This window comes from Sphaerodactylus townsendi, linkage group LG11 (assembly GCF_021028975.2).
Source record: "Sphaerodactylus townsendi isolate TG3544 linkage group LG11, MPM_Stown_v2.3, whole genome shotgun sequence".
In the NCBI taxonomy this organism is placed as follows: domain Eukaryota; kingdom Metazoa; phylum Chordata; class Lepidosauria; order Squamata; family Sphaerodactylidae; genus Sphaerodactylus; species Sphaerodactylus townsendi.
Window position 1 is genome coordinate 76892473 of NC_059435.1, and position 27172 is coordinate 76919644.

Below are 27172 nucleotides of genomic sequence, written 5' to 3' on the forward strand. Positions count from 1 at the left end.
ACATGGGGTGCAATTTTTAACTCGCTGGGGAGCGAGAGGGTTGGCAAGAGCGAGTGGGGAACGCGGAGGAGGATGACCGCGGGGCTGGGCGGAGGAAGGGGGGACGGTGCAGCCCCTTCCCGGTGCAAAAATCTGCAGTTGCTTCGTCAAAAGTTTCTAGAGTATTCCAAGGAAGAAAATGACATCAGGAGACTCAGCGGGCCGGTTTGATGCAAAGAAAACCTGTGACAGTTTTAAAAGCCATTTTTTATTAGAAATCATGCAAACTTCAATATAAAACCCCCCAACAAGTGCAACGCGTCTGTGTGTGAATGCAGAGCTCGGGTGACTGACACTGAAAAACGTCTCGACCAAGGGGAAGAAAACTGGTCTTCAACCACCCTCCCCACCCCCGATTGCCCCCCTGCAGGACGTCTGCCTGCGAGACCCCCCCCTCCCCCAATTTTCTCCTTGCAGTTTGGTTTTCAGATTTAAATTAAAATCTCCCAGGACTCTTCACAAAACACACGGCTTTTAAAGTTTTATTTACATTTCATTTCTTTTAGTGTCATTTGCATTGTGAAAGGAGCACCCGGTCCTACGCAATCCCCTTCCCCTCCCTCCAAAGACAACAGGTTTGGGGGAGGGGTTCTCGTGTCCTCCTTGGTACGTCACCCTCACTCCTGCTCTGCTACACACGGACTCCACCTCTACAGACCCTCGTTCACATTCAGTGACCTTCTGGGAAGGAAACCCTCTCCTGCCCCTTCATTACCCCGTAAACAACGCCAGGCCTCGCCCCCTCCCTCCCTTCACATGCACGTTTCGGAGCTCAATCCACAGTGACGTGGAACGAAGAAATACCTCTGCAGAAGCAACGCTTAGAGCCTTTGGGGGGTGGGGGAAGCCAGATCTCCCACGCAAAGTCTTCCACAGGTCTTCCCTGACACGACCCTCTCGCACCACCGTTGCACCAAAAGGAAACCCCCCCCGCCCCCCGCCCCGCCATCCCCTCGATGCATCCTTGATCGTTTTCTCAGTTAAACATGGCTTAATGTAAATTTTGCTCCGTTATTTCAAACGTATTTTTAAACACACACAAAGAATAAACACCACACAAAAAGAAAATAAAAAGAACACAGTTAAAATGCCTGGATATGTCGATCGGAAGCCCGCGGTGCTGGGGGCAGCCGTTAACGGTGCTATAATTCTCCTATGGCAAGGGAAAGGGGGAGGGGCCACGCGGCTGCTGCGTCGTCGTCGTCTTCTTTTTTTTGTATCGCGACAAAAAGAGAAGGAGGAAAAGGGGGAAGAGAATCAGAGAGTTCCGACAGAGAGCGAAGTTATGTGTGAGAACAGCAGAGACCAGCGTTTAGTAAGAAGCAGCGGAAAGCGATGCGGCGCGGACCGCAAAGGGTGTGTTTACGTGTGTGCGCAGGCACACGTGTGTGCACGAGAAAGAGTTGTGTGAGAAAGGAAGACAGCAAAGCTTACCCCCCTTAACTCCCGCCTGGCCTCGGGCTCTGCTCAGGGGAAGCCGCCCCCACCCAGCCAGTCCAGAGGAAATCTGCTCTTTCGCGGGATACATTCAGAATTGCACACGTCTGTCTCTGCCGCCAAACGGGGAGTGGGGGAGAGGCAGGCCAGGGAAACGCTTGGTCAGCTCTTTTCGGCGCCCACGGGAGAGCCGGTGGCGGCAACGCCAGGCCGGTCAGCTGCAAAGAGTGAGTCCGGCATCGTCGTATCGGGAGCCCCGCCCACACCGTCTGGCTAACGAGCCAGGCTCCGGGTTAAGAGAGACAAGCTTTGTGTGTGGGGGGGGGAGGTCAAGAGGCAAGGGGAGGGGGACAGGGGGCCGAGTCACAAGCCTTGCTGAGACAGAGTGGTGGGCGTCCCTTCTGAGAGGGAGGCCGGCTGCTGCGGCGGTGGTGGCGGCGGCGGCAAGGAGGCGGCGGAGGCAACGGAGCCCAGGCTCTCGCTGACGGAGGTGCTACGCCAAGGGAGGGGGCCGCCAGAAAAGACGGGGGGGTTGGTGGCTACGATGTCCGCTCCGTGGTCCGTGCGGGCTTTGGCCTTCTCACGGAACAGCAGCTTGTGGGACTCAATCTGCAGCGACACAAGGAGGGGGGGCGGGAGAGAGGGGAGGAAGGCGACACCAGAAGGGCAGCGTTAGATGCCTGGAAAATAAAAGGGTAAGTCGCTCCATTAACACACTTGGCACAAGACAGCCGCACCCATCCCACGTGGCTCGGGTTCCACTTGACAGACAAAGAGCGTGGGTGACCTGCGCCCAGGCCGACCACCCCTCCCCACGGCCTCCCCACTCCTCAAAAAAGCATCATGGGAAGAGAGAGAGACAGAGAGAGAGACAGAGAGAGAGAAACCCCCTCCTAGCACTTACTTGTTTCTTGTATGTGAGTGTCGAAGCTCAGAATTTCCATTTGGTCACCACCACCCTGAGCGGGCGCGGCCTGCCCCACGCCATTCTCCTGTGTGGCACTGCTGCCCGGCAGGGGCGCGGGCACAGCTCCGTTCTGTGGGGCTGCCTCCTGGCCCCCCTCAGTCTACAATGAAACAATAGGGTGGGGGAGGACAATGAGGCGTCAATACAAGGATGGGGGTGGAATGGAGGGAGACGGAGACACGCGAGAAGGCGACCCGGGTCTCCGCCCTGACTGACACACACAGGGTGCCACGGGGCTGAAGGGACGCGCAGAGCCAAGCAGGGAACAGCCTTTCGTGACACAGGGCCGTGACACAGGACACTTTCGTGACACATATCTGGAAGCAGCTCTGCTTGCCTGTACTGACAAGGAAGTTTGGATCACCAAACCAGGGCTGTTTAATTGTCCTCTCAGTGGGGCGTTAACATTCGGTGGCTGCCCCTGTGGCAAGGAACGGGCTTCCCAAGGACGCGAGGAACGGCCAGACCCTTTAGAGCAGAGCTCTTTGGTCCTGTTTCGGCAGCTCACGAGCGAAGCCTGCGGCCAGCTTCTTTTTATCAGCACATTCTGTCAGCAGGATATCACATCCATCTTAAAATTTATGTAGGAAGAAGAAGAAGCGAAGAGTTTGGATTTATAATCCACCTTTCTATCCTGTAAGGAGACTCAAAGGAGCTTACAAGCTCCTTTCCCTTCCTCTCCCCACAACAGACACCCTGTGAGGCAGGTGGGGCTGAGAGAGTTCTGAAGAACCGTGACTGGCCCAAGGTCATCCAGCAGGAATATAGGAGTGCAGAAGCACATCTGGTTCACCAGAGAAGCCTCTGCCACTCAGGTGGAGGAGGGAGGAATCAAACCTGGTTCCCCAAATTAGAATCCACCCTGCTCTTAACCACTACACCACGGTGGCTCTTTGAGTCCCATTGATCCAAAGAAAAGCAGGACGAAAGTATTTTGAATAAATAAGGTGCTTGGGGTGGTCCCTCCTGGGTTGGCTGTTTGGCCGCCTCCCCCGCCCCCTCGTGCCCCTCTGAGGCCCCCAGAGTTCAGAGCTCCGCCTGCCGCATCCTTCCATTGCTAGCTCCCCATTCCCACCACCTATTCCCGTGGTGGCGAATCTTTGGCACTCCAGATGTTATGGACTACAATTCCCATCAGCCCCTGCCACCATGGCCAATTGGCCATGCTGGCAGGGGCTGATAGGAATTGTAGTCCATAACATCTGGAGTGCCAAAGGTTCGCCACCACGGACCTATTCCAACAAACCAGGATCAAAAAGAGCTCTTGTAGCTACCACACAGTGGCAAAACCTTATGATGCAAAAGTGGGCAGCCACGTTAGTTGGAAGCAGCAGAAGAAAGTTTGACTCCAGCGGCACCTTTAAGACTGATCGAGTCTTATTCCTGGGATAAGATTTTGTGTGCATGCACACACAAAAGCTTTCTTAAAGGGGCCACTGGGGCCAAACTTTCTGCTGATGCAAAATAAAAAGTTTGTTTTGTGCAGAGGCGTACTAGAAGGGGAAATGGCCCCTCGATGACGCGGCTAGCCTCCACACGGGCCAGGGCCTTTATGGCTCTGGCCCCGGCCTGGTGGAACGCGCTTCCTCCAACTGTCCGGGCCCTGTGGGACCTTGGTGAGTTCTGCAGGGCCTGTAAGACGGAGCTGTTCCGCCGGGCCTTCGGAGGAACTGGCCGCTGATGGTGCCCCCCCTTTCTTTGGCCCCTGACATCTGGGCCAACTGCCATCTAATGAGACTCGCCATTCCTCCCTCTTGGGGGGGAGGGAATTTTAAAATTAGAATGCTGGACACCACTCCTCCCTTTCGGGGGAGGGGAGGGAACTTTAAAAATAGACTGCTGAACGCCATTCATTTTATTGAGATTTGTTGTATAATTATCAGAAATAGCTTTTTACGGTTTTATCGCTGCTTTTAAACGTTTTAGTTATCCTACATTGTTATTCTTTATGTTGTACACCGCCCAGAGCCCCTCGGGGATGGGGCGGTATAAAAGTTAAATAAATAAATAAATAAATAAATAAATAAATAAATAAATAAATAAATAAATAAATAAATAAATGATGCCCAGGGGAACACCTGCTCCGGGTTGCCCCCCCCCCCCCCCGGCTGAAGGAGCAGCCTGGCAGGGCTGAGTTGAGTTGAGGGGCAGCCTGTGGCAGACTCCTGGCCAGGCAGCTAGGAGCAGCTGGACCAGGAGCCTGCTGCGGGCCTGCCAGGCGCCCCCCATGTGACCCAATGGGGGTGCCCGGTGTCAATTGACCCCCATGTCCCTTTGGCAGATACGCCACTGGCTTTCTGTATGTTGGGGGCAGGGTGGGGGCTCTGCAAGGGTGCTCCTGCACATGTTACCAGGAAATATCCTCCATTGTATTTCGAGGCTCAGCAGGACCTCATGTGAGAACGAAGGCTGACACAGGCCGGGGTGAGCGGAGCACAAGCAGAGACCTCCCCGGCCAATGCTCCTCTGCCGCAGAGAACCCTGGCCACGCAGAGAAACAGCGCACGGGGGGGAAATCAGTCCCTGCTCCAAAGCTCAAGTGTCACTTGCCGAGAACTGACACCGCGGGACGGCTGGGCTTTGCAGATTCTGCCACATCCTGTTAAGATTCCTGCCTCAGGTTCTCTTTCTTGGTAAAGCTTTAGTAAGTAGAAAGGTCAGTGAGAGAGAGAAAAGAAGGGGAGGGAGTGGAGAGAGGGAGAAGGGGATTCAGCCACCCTCGGGACGGTCTACACAGCTGCGAGTTGGAGTTCAGGACGCGGATCAGCCCCGAGGCTCTGCTCTGCCCCTTTCTTCGCGTGGCATCGTGAACATGAACATGGCAGTGGCAATGAGAGAAGAGAGGACAGGACGGACAAGTGGCCACGCACAGGAAACGGGAGGGGGGGGAGGGAAACCGCGCACCCTGCGACATGTACCTTCACAGCACCCCCGGCTGGCACGTGGCCCACGTTGTCCAGAGAGCCCACTTTCGCTTGGGCCTTTTCCTTGAAGTTCAACTTCTGGTTTTCAATCTTGACATCTCCGCCCCCTGGAATGAGCAAAGGAAGGGGGAAGTTATCTGCCAGGCATGTGTGTGTGTGTGTGTGTGTGTGTGTGCGCGTGTGACCCTTTAAAACCCACTACCTCGGTGGCAGAGGATGTGTCTCACGAGCAGAAGGTGCCAATGTATTGTTGAAGTCTTTCACGGCCAGACTCAACTGGTTGTGGTGGGCTTTCCGGGCTGCGTGGCCGTGGTCTGGCAGATCTCGTTCCGAAAGTTTCGCCTGCGTCTGTGGCTGGTGATACGCCTCTGAAGATGCTGGCCACAGATTGCAGGCGAAACATAAGGAACAAGATCTACCAGACCACGGCCACACAGCCCGGTAAACCCACCACAACCAGAAGGTGCCAAGTTCAATCCCTGCCAGTTTGAGTACATCGGGGGTGGCCAACCTATGGTGCTCCAGCTGTTCATGGACTACAATTCCCATCAGCCCCTGCTGGCACAGCCAATTGATTTAGGCCTTAGAAGCGAAGCAGAGTCGACCCTGGCAAGTATTTGTTTGGAAGATCTCCAGCGAACGCCAGGGTTGTGACGCGGAGACAGGCAGTGGCAAACCACCTCCGAACACCCCCTGCCTTGAAAGACGCATTAGATTGCCGTAAGTCAGCTGTCACTCGATGCCTCCCTCTTCCAGACCTGCTGCCACCACCCAACACCCGGCAACACGATCTGAATAAACTTAAACACCCAATTTTCAGTAAAATAATGCTGAATAAACTTTCAATAATGCCTTATCTTACTTCTTTGTTTAACGTTAACTATCGAAGAGCCTATAGCCTACTCCGTTACAACGCCCTTTCGTCTAACTATACCAACAGGATTTATAACAAAGTACCAACTGAGGGTAGAATTTGCAGTTGTCAAATAGGAGGTGTTGAAAACTCAGAACATATATTATTTGAATGCTCATACTATGATGAGATACGTTGGATGCTTCTGTCCTTTGACCAGACAAACTCTCCTTTGGCTAAGAAAGAAAAGGTTAAAATACTGTTATCAGATACCAATAAAAATCTAATGTATTCTATTGCCATGTTTGCCTGGATATCAAGTAAAATCAGGAAGGCCCGACAGAGCACTACTGGCTCTGCCAGCTAATCCTTATTATTAATTATTGTTAGACTGACATTCCACTCATTATCTTGAGGCCTATTATCTGCATTTTGTTAACTGTTTTAATCTGTATATTTGTAATATCTGTAAATTTTATGATTTTAATTCTTTTGGATCTTGCTGGTCAATGACCGTAAATAAACTATGATGATGTCCCGCCCCCTCCCCCCGCTCTCGCTTTCTCACCTGGCTTGTGCTTGATATTTGTCTTTGAGCCGCACTTGGAGGACACTTTGGAAAGGTCGATCTTCTTGTTCAGGATCTGCACCTGCAGAGCGGAGGGAGAAAGAGACGATCGGCCTCAGGAAAGGGGGAACCCGCCGGTGCTCCCTGCAAGTTTTAAGCGCCAGAACTCTCGTGCCGCTGCTGCCTCATCGCCCTCTCCCGGGGGCGCGGCCTGGATGGAGAGGCTCCGGGGACTCACGAGAAAGAGGACTGGGGCTCTCCAAAGTAGCATCCTGCAGAGACCCAAAGGGGGGAGCGTGGCCAGAGAGGACAGAGCTGTGCCTAGCAAGAGCACTGGACGTTATAAAGTGCGTTGTAGGACACTTTACAGTATTATTATCGTCATAAATAATAATACTAATAGCAACAGCAATCAGACTAGTGCCGGGCATGTTAACCACATCTGCTTAGCGTTCGAGGCTCTCCTTTCCGCCCTACGTTGGCCTCCACTCCGGTGAGACAGGCCTCTTGCTTGGGGAGACTGAAGACCCCCGTGGTGGCGAGGGGGGGGGGCTCAGTGGGAGGGCCTCTGCTTGGCCCGCAGACGGTCCCAGGCTCAACCCTCAGCCTCTCGGGTCCCTGGTGATGGGAAAGACCTGAGGCCCAGGTCTGAGTGGACGGTACTGACCTTGATAGACCCAAGAGGTCTGATTCAGTGGCTTCCTGTGTTCGGCAGACACAACTCCCTGCACTCACAATATATGAGCGCTGAAGTGAGCTGCGCCAGGAATGTATTACGCACGTCGGCATGATGCATTCCAAGTTCCAAAGAACTTCAGGGGCACAGTGGGGAAGGAGAACAAAGAGTAGGGAGGGAGCGGTGGGGGGGGGGGGGCTGAAGGGGACCTCTTGGGGTCAGAAGCAACAAGGAGAAGGGGAACTGCCAGCCCCCCACCCTCAAATCCCCTGGGTGCTCTTCCTAGCTCCACCCTAGGAGTATCTGAGCCTTCACCAGGGACCCAGGCCCCCGGTTTTATTCCTCTGAAACAACAGACGCTGGCTGCATGATTTATCTGTGGGTGAACCAAGCTGGCATAACTACTGCCCACTGGTGAAAAGAGTCTGTCCCCTGCCCAGACGGATGAGCTGCAGCTGATGATTGATTAACATGCAAGCTGCGATAGCAACAGAAGGCCTAATATGCTGCACAGTGGCGTATCTGCCTAGGGATAAGGGGTACCCTTTGTCCCTGGGCGCCACTCTTTTGGTCACGTGACCAGGAAATCCTGCTGCCTCGTCGTTTTCGCATGCCTCGACCCCGTCCGTGTCAGTCAAGGCATGCAAAAACGACAAGGCAGCAGGATTTCCTGCTGCTTCCAAGCACCCTCAACCCCACCCTGGACTCCCCCCTCCCTTCCTTCCCCCCCTGCCAGCTGGGCTCCCAGCTGGCAGCCTGCAGCCTCTTCTAATCCTCCCCTACCGGCTGGGCTCCCAGCCTCCCTACCCTCCAGGCAGGCCAGAAGAGACTGCAGTCCCGGCCTCGGGGACCTGCTTTTATAAGCACTGAGACTGGGGGGGTGGGGCTTGGGGAGCAGGAAGAGGCCGGGACTGCAGTCTCTTCTGGCCTGCCTGGAGGGGAGGTCAGAAGAGACTGCAGGCTGCTGGCTGGGAACCCAGCTGGCAGGGGGAGTCTGGGGGGGAGGTGGGCACCCTAGCCCTTGCCCATGTCTATGGTGACATGGGTGGGGTCGAGGGCAGTGGGGGTGGAGCCTGGGGGCATCAGGGGGTGGAGCCGGGTGGTGGGGGGCAGAGCCTGGGGGCATCCTGGAGACAATTTTTCTCTGGGCGCCATTTACCCCCGGTTTGCCTCTGATGCTGCAAATAAGCAACTGAATTGTCTCCCCCCCAGCCCAGCCCAACCCTGCAACTCAGATTAACCCACCCTTGGGTGGAGCAAGAACCTCAGATGTGTCTTTTTGCCACTCAGCACCAAACTGACGCTTCTCCGGAAACTCGGGAACAACAACAGGAAGGTATGGGAGGTACTTTGAAACGGGTGAAGAAAAGTGATTCAGCTACTGAGTTCCTCCATGTCAGCTGTCCTGCCCAGACTGAGAGGCAACCTCACCTTGTAGCTATATGCAAGCAGCATCTGGAAACAGCTGTAACTCATCCTGCATGGCAGGAAGCAGGTGTATGAAGGACACCCAGGCAGCGGAGGAATCAAATACCCTTGCTCAATAAAACTGCTATTGTTTGGATTCTTGGCGTGGGGGGCAGGGGCACTTGTGCAAGGACTTACATACTTACTGGACCTTAATCATATATGTTGTATGCTGTTAGCTGCCCTCAGCCCTGCAGTGGCGGGGGAGAGGGCGGGACAGAAATCAAATTTTAAAAATAAAATTTAAAAATTGGGAGTGACTGTGCTGGGGTAAAAAATTGGGACCTCGGCAGGCCCGGATAGCACAAAATAATTCAGTGTCAACTCCTGCCAGAGGAGGGAAAGCGAAACTGATCAAAGGTGAAACCTGCATCGCATCAAAGGCCAAGCTGGCGACTGGCGGGTTCTACTCACATGGCTACTGCCCTTGCTGGGTTTGGGGCCGGTGGACGACTGGGAATGGAGGCCCGAAGCTGGCCTCTGGGCATTTGGAACCTGAAAACAATAAGCACTTTACTCTCCATTCTGCACGTGTGAACAGTCTTCAGTTTGCAGGTCCGAGTGATGAGAAGCGGATGACAGCGAGCGGAAGGGAGAGGCAGAGAGGCAGGCCAGAGTGGGGCCCCAGAGCTCTGGATGGGCCACCGAAGGGATAAGGAGATAGCAAAGTTGGGGAAAGGGACAACCCTGGCACAGAGGGTGGATGCGCAACCTGGAATGTATCCCTACCAAGCGCCACCTGGAAAGCACCCCCGGCACAGGGCCTTATTCTGCAGCTATTTTGATTGAGGTGGGGGAAAGAGGAAGCAAGCCTGCGGCTAGAAAGGAAAGGCGCTGCATCTAAGAGGGCACGGGAGAAGCGGCAAGGACAGAAGAGACTTCAGCTTCTCCCTGCCCCATTCCAAGAGTGTCTGAATGTCTGCTGAAACGAGATTAGGGACAGCGCAACTACGGGCATCTATGGAAACAAGAGCGTTGCCACTCAGAGAAGCAGCGAAACTAAATCAGCACGGAGTGGAGAACAGCTGCGGCAGCCAGGACAGATTCTGCACACAAGAGCTTTGCGCACCGGGGGCCAAACCTATTCACCTCCTGCTCTCCCCCTGAACGTGGAGGAGCCCGCTTGTATCCCCACAGAACAGCTGCAGGTAAATATCGCCCCTTCGGGAAGCTGCAAGCCACAAGCCATCTGAGCACAAGAGGTGTTGCCAAGAGCTTTGTGTGGGAGACCCCTCCTCCAAAACAAGACCTCCGAGAAAAGCAGCAGGGAGTGCAGCCGCGTGCAGAACACGGGCAGCTTCTGCCAGGGGAAAGGGTGCGCAGGCTGCCAGCTCTGTCCCGGGCTCATGGCACGCGGCGGCAGGAGCAGGTCCAGCTTTCCAAGGAGCTGAGCACATGTTGAAAAGATCTGCATGGCAGGTTTTTAGCCACACAAGCTTGCAAGTGTGTGAGTGACACCTGCCAGAGCCCCTGTAGCCAGAAAAGAGGCTGCATAAGCATTGCTGTGGGGGATGGGGGGTGGGGGGTGGGAGCTTCAGCAGCCAAAACAGCTCAAACTACCAACACCGGAATTGCACACAAATTCTCCCAAAATGCAGAAGGATGTAAAACAAGAAATGGGAAAGGTATTTCTCTTGCTACTCCATACTGGTGACAGAGTTCTGCTAAGGGGGAGGATATGAATGCCACCTGCCATCCGGAGTCAACCGCTCTGAAGTCGATTGGCTTCATATCCAGAGCGTTCGCCCACTCCACAGCCAGCCATGACAATCACTTAAGAACATAAGAACAAGCCAGCTGGATCAGACCAGAGTCCATCTAGTCCAGCTCTCTGCTACTTGCAGTGGCCCACCAGGTGCCTTTGGGAGCTCACCTGCAGGATGTGAAAGCAAGGGCCTTCTGCGGCTGTTGCTCCCGATCACCTGGTCTGTTAAGGCATTTGCAATCTGAGATCAAGGAGGATCAAGATTGGTAGCCATAGGTCAACTTCTCCTCCATAAATCTGTCCAAGCCCTTTTTAAAGATATCCAGGTTAGTGGCCATCACCACCTCCTGTGGCAGCATATTCCAAACACCAATCACACGTTGCGTGAAGAAGTGTTTCCTTTTATTAGTCCTAATTCTTCCCCCCAGCATTTTCAATGAATGCCCCCTGGTTCTAGTACTTCTATTTACATCATTTATATCCCAGCCTTTCTTCAAAGTAACTTGCATCACTGTTCCTGCCTCTGTTTTATCCTCATAACACCCATGTAGGGTAGGCCAGGGCTGAGAGAGTGTGACTAGTCCAAGTGCGCCCAGCCAGCTTCCATGATAGAAGCAGAGATTCAAACCGGGGTCTGAAGTCCCCCACTCTATCCACCCACTATACCATGCTGGCCAATCCAAAATCAATTGCCTACTGGAACCTCCAGAAAATGTTCTGGCTTTGACTGCGGTCAGATCAGAAGCAGCAAGCCCAAAGGGCATCCTAAAGCCTTGCGCAGCGTCCACCAAGAACACACTGACCTACCGGGAACTCGTCCTGAGATACACCAAGCAAAACGTCAACCCTGCATGTGGGCACCCACCTCAAAAGCAGACCCTTTCTTTCACCCGTAACCCTTCAAAACAAGGGCAAGATTGTTGGAAATGTAGCTTACTCCACAACAGCATCCTTTCCACAGAGGCACCCCCCGCCCCCCCCGAGGGAGACTCTGGGAGAAGACAATAGGTGAGAACATAAGAACCTCAGAAAAGTCCTGCTGGATCAGACCAGGGAAGGTCCATCTAGTCCAGCACCTAATGGCCAACCAGTTCTTCTGGAGGATCAACAACAGGGCAGAGAGGCCAAAGCCTTCCCCGAAACGAACATCAGAAAAGCTCTGCTAGATCAGACCAGTGAAGGTCCATCTAGTCCAGCATCCCATCTCATGCAGTGGCCCACCAGTTCCCCTGGAGGTCCAACAACAGGGCATAGAGGTTGAGGCCAATCAGCCTCTGGTAAGAACCTCAGAGGAGCCCTGCTGGATCACGCCAGGGAAGGTCCATCTAGTCCAGCATCCTGCCTCAAACAGAGGTCAACCAATTCCTCTGGAGGTTCAACAGCAGGGGATAGAGGCCGAGGCCTTCCCCTGATGTCTCCTCCTGGCATTGGGATTTACAGGTTGACTGTTTCTGAATACAGAGGTTCCCCTTAGTCACCATAGCTAGTAGCCAGTGACAGACCTACACTAATGCTTCTCAGCTTTCAGTTCTTTGGAAAAGGCCCCCAACTCAGTGCCCACCAAGGTGCCCGGACCCTCCTGGAGCTCACAGACCGCTTAACGTCTTGTGCTGCAGCCTTCGTTGCAAGTAGTGCCTTACGTTTCTTTCTGACTGTACAGAAGCCCCAAGATTAAGAGGGGGGGAGTCTTCTCAGAAAAATGCCCTGCTCCTTTCGGATAGGGGAAAGGAGAATACACACACACACACACACATATATATGCACACACAGAAAAGCACACTACGGTCAAAACCAGCACAAGGGAAACCGGAAAGGAGTTAGTGGAGAAGGCAATTGTCCAGTGCCCTTGGTACTTACGTTCCCGCCTCCAGGCACATGCTTAATATTGTCCTTGGACCCGCACTTGGACTGAACGTGGCTGTAGCTGGCTTTTTTGGAGACTATCTGGACCTGGAGCATCACAGAGATGGAGAGAACGACACAAGGAAAGAGGGCTGGTTAGAGCTCTCTCGGGGGAGCTGGCCTGTGCTGGCGGCAGACAGAGGGACAGAGAGCGAGCCGTGGTGTTAGAACTCCAACCTGACTGAGGGTTAAGTGCAGACACACTCGGGAAGGGAAGAAGGGACAGAGGAAGAGAGAGACAGCAAATGGACATGTGAGATGGTGAAGCGGACGGTGTTAGTGGCAACAGCGCTCTCGGGGCTGGCGCAGAATCACTCAGGGGGAGGCCGCCTGTCTGAGAAAGTCTCTTTGCTTGTTCTAGCTCAGGGAAGAAGAAGAGTTGGATTTAAATCCCCCCTTTCTCTCCTGTAAGGAGACTCAAAGAGCCTTACAAACTCCTTTCCCCTCCCCCCGCAACAAAAACCATGTGAGGTAGGTGGGGCTGAGAGAGCTCAGAAGAACTGTGACTAGCCCAAGGTCACCCAGCTGGCATGTGCGGGAGTGCACAAACTAATCTGAATTCTCCAGATAAGCCTCCACAGCTCAAGCAGCAGAGCGGGGAATCAAAACCGGTTCCTCCAGACTAGAGTACACCTGTTCTTAATCACTACGCCACTGCTGCTCCAACTGTGGCGCTTCAGATGTGCATGGACTACAATTCCCATCAGCCCCTGCTGGCATGCCCATCGGAAGCCATGCTCGCAGGAGCCAATTGGCCATGCCAGCAAGGGCTGATGGGAATTGTAGTCCATGGACATCTGAAGCGCCACAGTTGGATACCCCTGCTCTAGCTCATCCTCTGGTCGAAAGGAGATCCTGGTAAGTGGGCAATATGGGACGGTGGGGCTGGCGTGGCTCATAAGAACAGAAGAACAAGCCAGCTGGATCAGACCAGAGTCCATCTAGTCCAGCACTCTGCTACTGGCAGTGGCCCACCAGGTGCCTTTGGGAGCTCACGTGCAGGATGTGAAAGCAATGGCCTTCTGCTGCTGCTGCTGCTCCTGAGCACCTGGTCTGCTAATCTGAATTCTAATCTGGTTTAGTCGCGTACTCAGAGCCCAGCACTGTATTTCAAGGCTACAAAGCCAGAGTGTTTCAGAGGGGAGCTGCCTTGGTCTGCAGGAAGCCAGCCAGACTGCAGTCCAGCAACGCCACAGAGGCCAACAAGGTTTTCGGAGCGCTGACCTTTCCAGAGGCAACACTCCTTTGGTCAGATACCAGAGTGCAGCACACTCGTGACCTTTAAAAAGTTCAGTTAACATGAATGTATGTTCAGTGCTCCTGTGTCTTCCCTTGTGGTGAAAAACCCAACCACCATCTTGCTACACGAGGCCAAGGTCTACGCAGGCCAGATTCCTTGCAAGAACCCCAACAACTGGCTGGCACAGAACGGCTTGCCGGGTCATTGGCACTTGGGGGGACTAAAGAAGAAGAAGAAGAAGAAGAAGAGTTTGGATTTATATCCCCCCTTTCTCTCCTGCAGGAGACTCAAAGGGGCTCACAATCTCCTGGCCCTTCCCCCCTCACAACAAACACCCTGTGAGGTGGGTGGGGCTGAGAGAGCTCCGAGAAGCTGTGACTAGCCCAAGGTCACCCAGCTGGCGTGTGTGGGAGTGTACAGGCTAATCTGAATTCCCCAGATAAGCCTCCACAGCTCAGGCGGCAGAGCGGGGAATCAAACCCGGTTCCTCCAGATTAGAATGCACCTGCCTTTACTGGGTGTCTTAGAAAACTTCTCAGAGGGGGAGCATTTGGCCCGAGCTCTTAACCTCCTACGCCACTGCTGCTCCTGCCCTAAAGTCCACCTCCTGCCCTTTCGGAAAGCAGCAATGATCATTCTTAGCTGATGTTACTAACAACCTCAAGGACGTGCGCCGCGTTGGAGAGGTGAAGAGGCCTGGCTCTCCTGCTCCTCTACATTTTATGGCCGGCCATTTTTAGCTTCCTGGGGAAGAAGAGTCATCTGACCCGTCCAAGGAAGGGCTCACAATCTGTCCTCTAATTAACGCAGCCCCCGTTTCAACGGTGCCGGTTTGTATCGGAAAGACGCTCAGCCACGCAGTTGGCACCAACTGGGCCAAGCCCCTCCTGGTCAGCCGGTTTCTGAAGAACCTCTTCTTCGGTCTCTGGGTACTTCTCGTGCTGTGAATGCAACAAATAGGCGCAGGCACACGTGGCGTCATCGCTTGTGGCTGGAATAACTGCTACGGGAAGACGATTTCCATACAAGAAGAGAACGGAGGAGTCGTTTTGGCACGTTCGTCACATCTCTTGCTCTCCCCTCACTGGGAAGGGAGAGAGGGTGACAGGGCGGGCCTTCGGCAGCAGACGTTCCTGGCCACCCGGAGAGAAGGGTGGGTTTTTATCAGGAGGTCAGAAAAGCAAGTGAAAGACCATCGACCTTGAAGGGGAGGAGGTGCCTGCACCCCTGAGAGTCAGCAGGTTGAGATCTCTCCTGGGAAAGGAATGACTGAGCAGGTGTTAAGATGGCTGCCCACACAGAAGAAGGGGAATCTCTATCGCACCGCACATGTATAAGGCACTTGGGGAGAAAGGAACTGGCAGAGGGAAGAAATCCAAGGATGTGGCAAGAGCCTCAACGTTCGTCCGCTTTGAAACCGCTACACTGGCAGCCCCGTCTACGTCTGAGTTCAATTCAAGGCCCTGGTCACGACCTTCCCGGCCCTTCACGCTGATCTCTGCTTCTATATCCTCACAACTGGATTACAGCAACACACTCTGCATGGGACTGCCCTTGAAGACAACCCGGAAACGACAACTGGTCCAGAATGCGGAAGCTGGACCATTTCCAGGGCTTAGGCGCTGGGAAGGTATGCTGCCCCTATTGAAACAGCTCCATTTGCTGCCAGTCGGCTTCTGGACAATTTAAGGTGCTTAGGAGCTTTAAAGCCCTTCACAACCTGGGACCCACACGCCCGAAGGACTGTCTCCTTCCAAACGCCCGTGGACGCCAGCTACGGTCGTCCGGCGCCCATCTGCTGGCTATCCCACCACTGAGGGTGGCCGTCCGGCAAAGTTCAAGTTAATAAATCAGGGCCACGTTTGATGCCGCCAGGACATTGTTTTCTGGACAGGCGAAAGCAAGCCCGGCACCCATTAAACCACACGTGTCAAACTCGCGGCCCTCCAGATGCTATGGACTACAGTTCCCATCATCCCCTGCCAGCATGATGCTGGCAGGGGATGATGGGAACTGTAGTCCATAGCATCTGGAGGGCCGCGAGTTTGACACCTATGCATTAAACCCTCACAAAAACAGTTCTGTTGTAGAGGCTGAACTGACCCAGCCTGACCAGAAAGCTGGTGGCCGATGTCAGAAGAACGCTCAGCTCTGGTGCTGCCAAAACAAAGACAACCCCTCCGCTGATGCCTTTGATAACCATAAGGGGCGGCTTGGCATTTAACGACTTCCTGCATTAATACAGTTGAGCTGTCAGGGAAACTCAAACGAGCACAGAAAATGAGCAGGGGGGCGGGGAAGAGACCCTCTTGCCACACTGTGTCCCTCAGAGGCAGTGGCTTTTAACAAAGTGGTAGGCCCAGTAGAGTCTGGAGCTCTGCAGAACACTTTCTGCTTTCATAGGTGGAGGTCGAGACTCATAAGAAGAAGAAGAAGAAGAAGAAGAAGAGTTTGGATTTCTATCCCCCCTTTCTCTCCTGCAGGAGACTCAAAGGGGCTTACAATCTCCTTGCCCTTCCCCCCTCACAACAAACACCCTGTGAGGTAGAGTGGGGCTGAGAGAGCTCCGAGAAGCTGTGACTAGCCCAAGGTCACCCAGCTGGCGTGTGTGGGAGCGCACAGGCTAATCTGAATTCCCCAGATAAGCCTCCACAGCTCAGGTGGCAGAGTTGGGAATCAAACCCGGTTCCTCCAGATTAGATGCAGGGGCTCTTAACCTCCTACGCCACTGCTGCTCCTTTAGGCTGACCTGATAAAGTCTTCTCCTCAACATCTCTGCCATCTACAGAGAAGGCATGATTTCTGCACAGAGAAGAAGTCCTTTGTGTGAGCGCCCCCACCCACAGTCCAGAGTGGTCCAGCCCAGACCTAAGTTGGCCAACTCGGTGAGAACTAGACCCTCAAGTCTCTGTCCAAACAGGCTCCAATACATGCTTCAGAGGTCCCTCTGCCCTGAAAAGCACAGCTGACAGTAGATACAAAGCATCACTGAAGGCTTTCATGGCCGGAATCTCTAGAGTGTTGTGGGTTTTCCGGGTTGTATGGCCGTGTTCCAGTAGCATTCTCTCCTGACGTTTTGCCTGCATCTGTGGCGGGCATCTTCAGAGGATCAAACATCAGGAGAAAATGCTACTGGAGCACGGCCGTACAACCCGGAAAACCCACAACACTCTAGATACAAAGCAACTGAAAACTGCTGTGGGATGTGGGCCAGGTGAGAGAGAAGAGCCCTGGTGCTTGTGTATGGGCAATAAAGGTATCTGCGTCAGCTGCACTGGCTTCCAGTAGAGTTCCGGATCATCTTCAAGGTGCTGGTGTTGATCTTTAAGGCCTTACGCGGCCTGGGACCATCGTATCTTCGAGACTGCATCACCCCATATGTCCCTGTACGGCCTCTTCGATCAGTTGAGGCCAATCTACTGGTGGTCCCTGGCCCCTTGGTGACGCGGCTGGCCTCCACGCGGGCCAGGGCCTTTACGGCTCTGGTCCCAGCCTGGTGGAACGCTCTCCCTCCAACTGTCCAGGCCCTGCGGGACCTTGGTGAGTTCCGCAGGGCCTGTAAGACGGAGCTGTTCACCGGCCTTTTGGAGGAACCGGGCTGATGGTGCCTTCCTTTGGCCCCTGACATCCGGGCCGCCTGTCATCCAACGGGACTCGCCATCCCTCCCTTTTGGGGAGAGGATTTTGAACATAGAACGCTGGACGCCACTCATATTTTGATTGGTATCTATTGCATGTTTATTAGAGTTAGTTTTCATTGTTTCTATCGCTGCTTTTAAATGTTTTAGCTATCCTGTATTGTATTATATCTATATGTTGTACACCGCCCGGAGCCCCTCGGGGATAGGGAGGTATAAAAGCCTAAGAAATAAATAAATCTGTATCTATCTGTCTACCTGGTGCTCTGGGGCCTGGGGGGGGGGGGGGAAGGGCTCAGCCTTTTATCTCCTCTTGACAATAAAGGTCCTCGTCTGCTGGTCCCCTCCTGCCATGTTGACCTGGTTTCCCACCTGATGAAAGAAAGAGGCTCGGGGTTCATCTCACTCCATGGATGTCGCTGGCAGCCGCGTAAGATATACACACGGGAAGGTGCGTGCAAAGGAAGAGGGCCAAGAGCACGACAACGAAAGAAAAGTGTGAGAATTGAGAGAGGAGGAGGGACAGTGACCCAAACGGGGGGTGGGAGGGGGGGAAAAATATAAGTCACAGAGTCGGTCCTTTTCTCTCCCAAGTGATAGAAGGCTGAAATAAAACTCACTTTCCCATTGGGCTGCTTTGGGGAGCCCTCTTTTGTAACAGCTGTTTTAGAGACTGCATTGAATTCGGGCTTTCGGGCAGCCCCGGCTGACTCAGCCTTTCTCTCTACTTTTGCCTAAATGGAGACAAATGGAGGGTGACTTTTACATCATGAGAACTGAAAAAAAATAATTGAAAAGCAATGACGGGTAGGAGGATGGAGGTCAAACCAACACCTGGGGCGTCCACGGGGCCCTGGGAAACCCGAGGGGCGTTGGAGGCAGAGGGGACATCATACACTCAAGGCAGGAGAAACACAGAGCAATGGTTAGGGGGGTGGGAGGGGGAGAGCCAGGAGTCCTGGGTTCAAGCCCCCCTCCCACGGACTCCTTGTGTGGTTTGGGACTTCCCCCTCTACGGCAAATGCACCCCTCACTCGAGACTGGGCTTGGACAAACCCTCCAGTAGCAGAACATCTGGCCACTAAGATTGCCGCTAGTGCAGAGGTGGGAGTAGTCTGGAAGGACCCTGCGTCCTAAGTAAGCGCCCCCGCCCCGCCCCGCCATGTCCGGAATTCAAATTTGGCCCAAACTCCAAAGCAGATCTGGGTAACTTCTGGGGCGGGGTGGGGGTTGGAACTATACATTAAGTCTGTGAATTCTCTTATCGCTCCTGGCCTCCCAAGCTAGTACACATTTTTACCGCTCTCAAAACGGAACACTCCATTTTCTTGAGGCAAACACCCCACCCTCCCTTCTCCTGAAAGCAGCCATTGGCTGCAAAGGGAAACCTGTTTCTGGAGCAACCTGAAAGCACCCAACAATTATCTGCACGGTTTCCACTTGGGGAAAAAAACAACACATGGAATATCATATAACATTCTTGACAATAACTGAACGTTTATCGGTTCCATCCAAAAACGGGCTCCTCCCATTTCGAGAAAACTGTGGTTGGCTTCTTCTGCAATCTACAGTTTGACCACACGAAGCAGCAAATAACAGCTGTGCTTGATTCTTCTCTTTTAAAGACACTAATAAACTCATTTTGGGTGCAGTTTGGAAACACAGGTCATACATTCAGAGATCGCCGTAAAAATCTCCCCTGATGTCCTACATGAAGGTGTTTCCTTCCTGTTCATTTAAGCCACAGGTGTCAAACTCGCGGCCCTCCAGATGTCATGGACTACAGTTCCCATCATTCCCTGCCAGCATCATGGGGTAGAAAATGTTGACAGAGAGAAATTGTTCTCTCTTTCTCACAATGCCTAGGAACCAGGGGCATCTCATTGAAAATGCTGGGGGGAAGAATTAGGACTAATCAAAGGAAACACTTCTTCACGCAACGTGTGATTGGTGTTTGGAATATGCTGCCACAGGAGGTGGTGATGGCCACCAACCTGGATAGCTTTAAAAGGGGCTTGGACAGATTTATGGAGAAGTCGATCTCTGGCTACCAATCTTGATCCTCCTTGATCTGAGGTTGCAAATGCCTTAGCAGACCAGGTGCTCAGGAGCAGCAGCAGCAGAAGGCCCTTGCTTTCACATCCTGCAGGTGAGCTCCCAAAGGCACCTGGTGGGCCACTGCCAGTAGCAGAGTGCTGGACTAGATGGACTCTGGTCTGATCCAGCTGGCTTGTTCTTATGTTCTTATGCTGGCAGGGGATGATGGGAACTGTAGTCCATAACATCTGGAGGGGCGCGAGTTTGACACTTATGATTTAAGCAATATCCTCCAAAGGTCAGGGAACCCACTCCTGCATCACACAGAATGGAAAACCAGAAGCAAGCAGCCGAGTGGGGTAAAACCAGCAAGCGGCAGAACTGCATTGAATTAACTGCTAAAACTTAAGGTATCCTTTTCTGGGCAATGCCCTTTGGACCCGCTCTCGACAACAGCCCCATGAGACGCCTGTAGTTTGCTTTCTGCACTGTTTGTTCCATTAACGGTACACAGACAGGAGAAGGTGTTGCACAGCAGGAAGGGCCCGTGGCTCGGTGGCACAGCCTCTATTTGGCATGCAAAAGGTCCCAGGTTCAAACCCCGGCATCTCCAGATAAAGAGACCTGGCAGAGGGAGGCTTGTGAGACCCGTCGTGCCAGTCTGAGCAGGCGGCACTGACCCTGATGGGCCAAGGGTCTGTTAGAGTATGAGGCAGCCTCATGTGCGCGTGACACATCTCCAGGCAAGCCTCACAGATACAAACGTGAGCTGCTCCTCAGCATGGCCACATTTGTGCCCGGTCTAGGCAGCGAAGGTTGCAGAGAACGTCCCTGCGGATTACATGTTAACTTGTATGGGCACAGACAAACCAGTCCCCCCATCTCAGCCCTCAAGATGCCGGTCATTGTCCCCATGAAAGTAGGGGTGTCGAATTCTGAAAGTATGGGGGAAAGTAGGGGTGTCCAATTCTGCCCCCCAGATGTTCATGGACTACAATTCCCATCAGTCCAATTGGCCACGCTGGCAGGGACTGATGGGAATCGTAGTCCATGAACATCTGGGGCACCAGAGTTGGATACCCCTGAATTAGAGGATGTTGCAACCCCCGACACTTTGCGGAGAGCTTTGGGGCAGTCGAGTAGCAATGCCAAATTCCAGGAACAAACCTCTACAGTTCTCCCTTCCCCACTGCTGGGATGAGAGGCGGCACCCCCCCGCCATCTGGAAATCCACATAAAATTCTCTGGCCTTTCCTTCGTACCAGAGAGTGAAGTCTGAATGTTTTCTTTTTAAGTTTAAAAAAGAAATTGTGTATATTTATGGCACTAAAATATAAAACATGTTGATATTATTATATAATACTATGCATATATTTTATGCATTTTGGAGTGTCTAAACTTTTTTTCTGTCTGCTGGCCTTCGCGTGTCATCTGTTGCTTCCGCAGAACTCCAAAAAAAAATCCTATTTAATTTCTTATGCTGATCCGCAACAGATCAAAACTGCGATCGGGAAAGTGGCGATCGGGAAAGGGTTAACTGTATAGCCTCCCTTCCTGCTGCAGGCAGGATTGTCGAAGGTTTTCATGGCTGTGGTGGGGACTTTTGGGCTGCGTTTTAGGCTCCGAAGGTTTTGCCCACATCTATGGCTGGCATCTTCAGAGTCACGTCATGGTAAGATGTGTATCTCTCCAGCCATATTAGAGCGATAGCCCTAGCACTGCCTCCAGATGTACCGGACTATTAGTCCCATCAGTTTCGTGCCAGCATGGCCAATTGGCTGCCTAAGCCAATTGGCCATGCTGGCGGGGGCTGATGGGAATTGTAGTTCATGTACATCTGGAGAGCCGCAGGTTGCAGACCCCTGAGCTAAAACTACCAGACCACGGCCACACAGCTCAGAAAACCCACAACAGCCAGCAGACAGGATTAGTTATTATGGGGTGGAAGATCTGAAGGGTCTCTGGTCTCGCCAGCGACTACTGAAGTTCTTTCCTGTGTGAGGCTTGGAACCCCTGTTAAGTGTGACCATTTTCTTAAATAAATGGGAATTTTGCATCATTTTGTCCGTAGGGATGGGACGAACTACAGAAATCCAATAAACGAATGTGCTTGTCGACTGAGAGGATTCATCTGAACCTGCAGCATGCTAACAGGGTTGCTCTCTGGAGCCACCCAAAAGGGTTAGTCCAACCAAGCACTCTCTTGCTCCAAGCACTGAGACCAAGCGGATCACAGCCAGGAAGGGTCCAGGGCTGGCCGGCTTCAGCTTCCGCAACGAAGATGCTGACAACACAAAAGGCCTCCGCACAAAAACCAGCAGCTGCTCCCCCGATCCTCAGATCTGCCTAAGCCTGGAGCTGGACTTGCCGCCCGGGGCCCTACTGGGGAGGGTGGGATATAAACGGAAGTACAAAATAAAAAGAAGTGTAAAACAAGTGAAAAAGTTTCCAGGCATGAGTGGGGGGAAGGTGTGCCGGGCACAGGACTTCATTTAACCTCTGGCAGTTGAAGAAGAAGAAGAAGAGTTTGGATTTATATCCCCCCTTTCTCTCCTGCAGGAGACTCAAAGGGGCTGACAATCTCCTTGCCCTTCCCCCCTCACAACAAACACCCTGTGAGGTGGGTGGGGCTGAGAGAGCTCCGAGAAGCTGTGACTAGCCCAAGGTCACCCAGCTGGCGTGTGTGGGAGTGCCCAGGCTAATCTGAATTCCCCAGATAAGCCTCCACAGCTCAGGCGGCAGAGCTGGGAATCAAACCCGGTTCCTCCAGATTAGATACATGAGCTTGTAACCTCCTACGCCACTGCTGCTCCACTGTTGCTTGTACAGAGAGATCCCTTCTCTGGTGGCAAAAACTTGGGGACTGACTGAATATGCAGGAATTGGCAGTGGCCAGCAGGGGGTGATACAACAGCATGGGTCTACCCACCATTAAGCAAACGGCAGACCTGGCCTCCAGTTCAGCTTAACAGAGGGCAGACAACCCCTCTGGAGAGCTGGTTATCCGCAGTTAAAAGTGATGGGGAGACGTAGCCTCCGCAAAGGCCAAGTGTACCAATACTTCTTAATGGCAGCTAGATCAGCCCTCCAGAGAGCTGGCTGCCCGTGACTGCAAGCAAAGGTAGACCTGGCCACTGAGCAGCTGGTTCCAAGATCAGGAAGACCTGCCAGATTTTTTTGGGGGGGGGGGCACAAATTCAGCGCTTGCCAGGTGTGCCATTTTCTGTAGCTACACCTCTGGCAACAGCTGCCCCTGCAGCACAATGATCTACACTGTGTGACTGAAGGAAAGCGGCTGCAGCCATTTTGTGGCTGATGCCACTGCCTGAAGCAGCCATGTTGCAGAAGCCATTATTTGCAGAAACCACTATTGCGTTTGTGATGCCATGGTACACCCAAATTCCAAAGGTGCCTGCAAGCTCCAGAAGGTGGGGGGCTCCTGCTCTATCAGCACTGGCCGGCCGGCCGGCTCAAACAGGCTCAATCCTCTACTAAGAAAGGACTCTTCCAAGGTATTGTCGAAGGCTTTCATGGCCAGAATCACTAGGGTGTTGTGGGTTTCCTGGGTTGTATGGCCATGTTCCAGTAGCATTTTCTCCAGATGTTTCGCCTGCATCTGTGGCTGGCATCTTCAGATGCAGGCGAAACGTCAGGGGAAAATGCTACTAGAACTTGGCCATACACAGCCCGAAGCCCGCGAACACTTAGATCCAGAAGCCTGCAGACCTGGCGGGCTCTCCAGATGTTCACCAATTCTGAATTCCCATCCAGCTCTGTCAGCATGGCCAATTGGCCATGCTGGCAGGGGCTGATGGGAATTGTCGTTCATGAACATCTGGAGAGCCGCAGGTTGCAGACCCCTGCCCTAGACCAGTGGTTGTGAACCTTTGGCAGTCCAGATGTTATGGACTACAATTCCCATCAGCCCCATGCCAGCATGGCCAATTGGCAGGGGCTGATGGGAATTGTAGTCCATAACATCTGGAGTGCCAAAGGTTCGCCACCACGGCCCTAGACTCTTTCAAGATTTGCATTTCCAGATCAGAAGCATAAGAGCTGTTTCGCTTCAGATGCGGAGACGAAACACCTCAGGGTCTCGGAAGAACCTCTGCGACAGCACAGATGCGCAACTCTGAATCCTCCTCACAAGATGGGGCCTACCTTTCCTCCGCCAGGCTGATGCTTGATGTTATCTGTGGACCCGATCTTGGAGCGGATGTTCTTCAGGTCAGGAGCGGACACGCTGGTCGGGGGCCGAGGGGGCTTGGAAGCGGGAGCAGCCTTGGGAGCCGCTTTTAGCGTGGATGCCTTCTTGGAGTCGTTGGCGGTCGTTCCGGCGGTCCCGGGGAGTCTGGGCGTGGTCGGCTTGGGCCGGTTAGTGGCGGCTCCGGGCAGGCCAGGGGAAGCGGCCGTGGGCGTGGTGGCGCTGGGCTTGGCGGGGGCGCTCTTTGGGCGGCTCAAGTCAGCTGCAAAGGAGGAGGAGGAGGAGGACGGAGCGGTCAGTGGAGGAAGCAGCAGGCGCTCCAGGTGGAATGGCTGTTTCTCTAGCATCTGGCACACTCACCTGATGGTGACTTGGCCATGGTCTTCTTGGTATCGGTGGCCTTCGTGTCCGTCTTGGCAGCTGCGGGACAAGAAAAAGGCTCAGGTTGATCTCTGCTCTGCAGTCCTGAGGCTGCCCGGGCGCTCTCTTGGCATCCTTGCCTTGACATGCTACGTGCCTTGTCAGGGCTCTTCTTATCAAATTTAAGTCAACCAAGCCTTTGAAAGTCACGCCGGGCAAATGCTCATTATTTTACTGCCAAAATAATGGCCAAACGCCACACATTATTCCCACTTTATTTATTTATTTATAATTAATTAATTTTATATACCGCCCCTCCTCCGAAGGGCTCTGGGCGGTGAACAACATAATAAAACAACAATCACATTAAAACCCCATTAAAACAGCAAATTAACAAAATTACATTGACAAAATTACATTGACGTCCAGTATAAAACTTCATAAACCCACCCTGGAAGGAAACAAAATAAGAGCGCGGAGGGCCCCCATCAATATTAAAGGCCCAGAGTGTAAAGGGGGGCAGAAAGGGGGGAAAGGGGCGCTCATCAGCGGCCGGCCCCCCCAAAAGCCCGGTGGAACAATTCGGTCTTACAGGCCCTGCAGAACTCTCCGAGATCCTGCAGGGCCCGGATAGTTGGTGGTAAAGTGTTCCACCAGGCAGGGGCCAGAGCTGTAAAGGCCCTGGCCCGGGTAGAGGCCAGCCACATCATCGAGGGGCTAGGGACCACCAGCAAGTTGGCCTCTGAAGAACGTAGAGGCCGTGCAGGGACATATGGGGTAAGACGGTCCCGAAGACTTCCAACAAAGCCTGCCCCAAAAGTTGCAAATTTCCCCTCTGACATTAGTCCTCATTTTAATGAGGCTGACTGGGCACTATTTGAGGGCCAAGGGTAGCGAGAATGAAAGGGCCACCCCCTGGAGCCCTACAATAGAACCCCTTTTCCCATCACGCTCCGGGCACAGAGATACTCACTCGAGGGCCTCTTGGGCGGGGAAGTGGCTGAATTCCTGGGGCTCGCTGCTGCGTTGGTGCTCGTCAGTGCCGTTGATGGTCTGGACGCGGCAGGGCTGCTTTTCACACTAGACCGAAGGGTTGCAGCAGACGGCGCCTTCGAAGGGGAGGTTCGCCTCTCCGCGCTCTTCGCGTCTGTCCCCTGGGAGCAAAAAAAAAAGGGACTCATTTCAAACTGTCCTCCCGGAGAAAAAGCCCTCTTCCTTCCAAAGGCAAACTAAATAAATTAGGGTGGCGTAGTGGTTAGAGGGCGGAAACAGGATCTGGGAAATCCAGGTTTGAGTCCCCACCTGGAAGCTTGCAGGATGACCTCGGGCCAGCATGACACTCAGTCTAATTTACTTCACACCTGATTTACCTCCGCAGCCTAATTTACCTCACACGGTTGTTGTGAGGTTAAAAGGGAGGATGGTAGCTGCCAGCCTTCTCACATTCAGGGGTCGTGCAGAACCGTGCTGTTTTTCTTAAGATATGGGGGGTCCCACTCACGCCCACCCTTACCTATATGTATGAAGGCATCCCTGGATGGCTTTTAAGTAGCAGTGAAGCCAGGTGATTTAGCCAGGGAGATGCTAATAGACATCACCACACAGTTTCTGGCCATTCCTAGAGCTACCTGGGCCACTTCCAGGTAGCTCTGAGAATTACAAAAAAATGGCTTCATGTGGACCACTTTTCTGTCTGCAGATGCTGAGAACGATTAAAACTGAAGAAGATTTTTCCTCAAAACGAGTGACACTTGGTAGCTTGCCTTTTTGCACAGCAGATGTAACCTTCAGAGTCAAGTAACCAAGGTATGTGTAATTAAGCAGCATTTTGAACAGCAACTGAAACTTTCAGTCTTGCAATCCAGCTGTAAGTTATCAAGTTGTTCCTATAACATGATACTCTGATACTGACACACACTAATCCTGTATGTAGATTTATTACATGAAAATATAAATATATATGTGTGTGTGTATGTATGTATATATGTATGTGTATGTATATGTATGTGTACACACATATATATATATGTATGTGTATGTGTGTGTGTGTGTGTACATATATATGTACGTACGTATGTATGTACGTATGTATGTACGTATGTATGTATGTATGTGTATGTATATATGTATGTATGTGTATGTATATATATGTGTATGTGTATGTATATGTGTGTATGGATATATATGTGTATGTGTATATATATGTATATGTGTGTGTGTGTGTGTGTGTGTACACACACACACACACACACAAATAAATATATATTATCCTCAGGGCTACTTTTTTACGAGATCTTAACTTTGTAGTTTCCTTTTTATTGTAGGTCTATGAATTACCAGGAACACCAAGGTCAGAACATCTTGTTAGGAGATGAGGCTGTATTTTCCTTTCTCACTTGTCTCCCCAGGATGGTGGCGCTCCCTCCTTTGGCCCTATTTCTGCTTGTCGATCGGGTGAACATCAGCAGGCAAGAGCCAGAATGGAAAATAAGAGGAGCCCTGTTGGATCAGACCCAAGGCCCACCAAGTCCAGCATCCTGACTCACACAGAGGCTAACAAGTTGCCTCTAGAAAGCCCACAAGCAGGAAGGCTGCGTCAGCATCATCCAGCACAATTACCCGCAGGTTTCAGGTAGCCGGCTCAGGGCTGACTCAGCCTCCTATCCTTCCGGAGTTGGTAAAATGAGTAGCCAGCTTGCTTTTTTTTTTTTGCGGGGGGGGGGGGGGGCATGGATGACTTGGGAAGGAAATGGCAAACCACCCCATAAACAAAGCCTGCCTAGTAAATGTTGGGATGTGACATCACCCCGTGGGCCATTCATGACCTGGCGCATGCGCAGACCGCACCTCCCGCTGCAAGAGGGCAAATGGGAACCTTACCTTTTGCTCTCCATAATTGGACAAATTAAGGTGGGTGGTGAAATGCAAGATTAATTAAATATTCTGGAACTACCGGCTGGGGGGCGGGGAGGATACAGGTGTGGAGTTAGAGAGGATGTGTTTTACTAGAGAGCTGGTGGAAGACTATTGATGGGCAGCTCCTTACTGCTGCTCCTCTGTGCTGACATTTCTAAGAACCCACATAAAACCAATGTGGTGTAGTGGTTAAGAGCAGGTGCACTCTAATCTGGAGAACTGAGTCTGATTCCCTGCTC

General features: G+C 52.7%; 1 protein-coding gene across 1 annotated transcript in view; it reads right to left on the reverse strand.

Moving 5' to 3' along the window:
* Positions 1-228: 228 nt before the first annotated feature.
* The window catches only part of MAP4 (microtubule associated protein 4), a 243943-nt gene continuing 216999 nt past the window's right edge, over positions 229-27172 (reverse strand). The window contains 10 exon segments of the mRNA XM_048510520.1: positions 229-2156; positions 2381-2543; positions 5362-5474; positions 6789-6870; positions 9346-9426; positions 12494-12586; positions 18037-18150; positions 23615-23919; positions 24018-24077; positions 24991-25171. Coding sequence (XP_048366477.1) covers positions 2149-2156; positions 2381-2543; positions 5362-5474; positions 6789-6870; positions 9346-9426; positions 12494-12586; positions 18037-18150; positions 23615-23919; positions 24018-24077; positions 24991-25171 — 1200 coding nt within the window. The 3' untranslated portion in view covers positions 229-2148.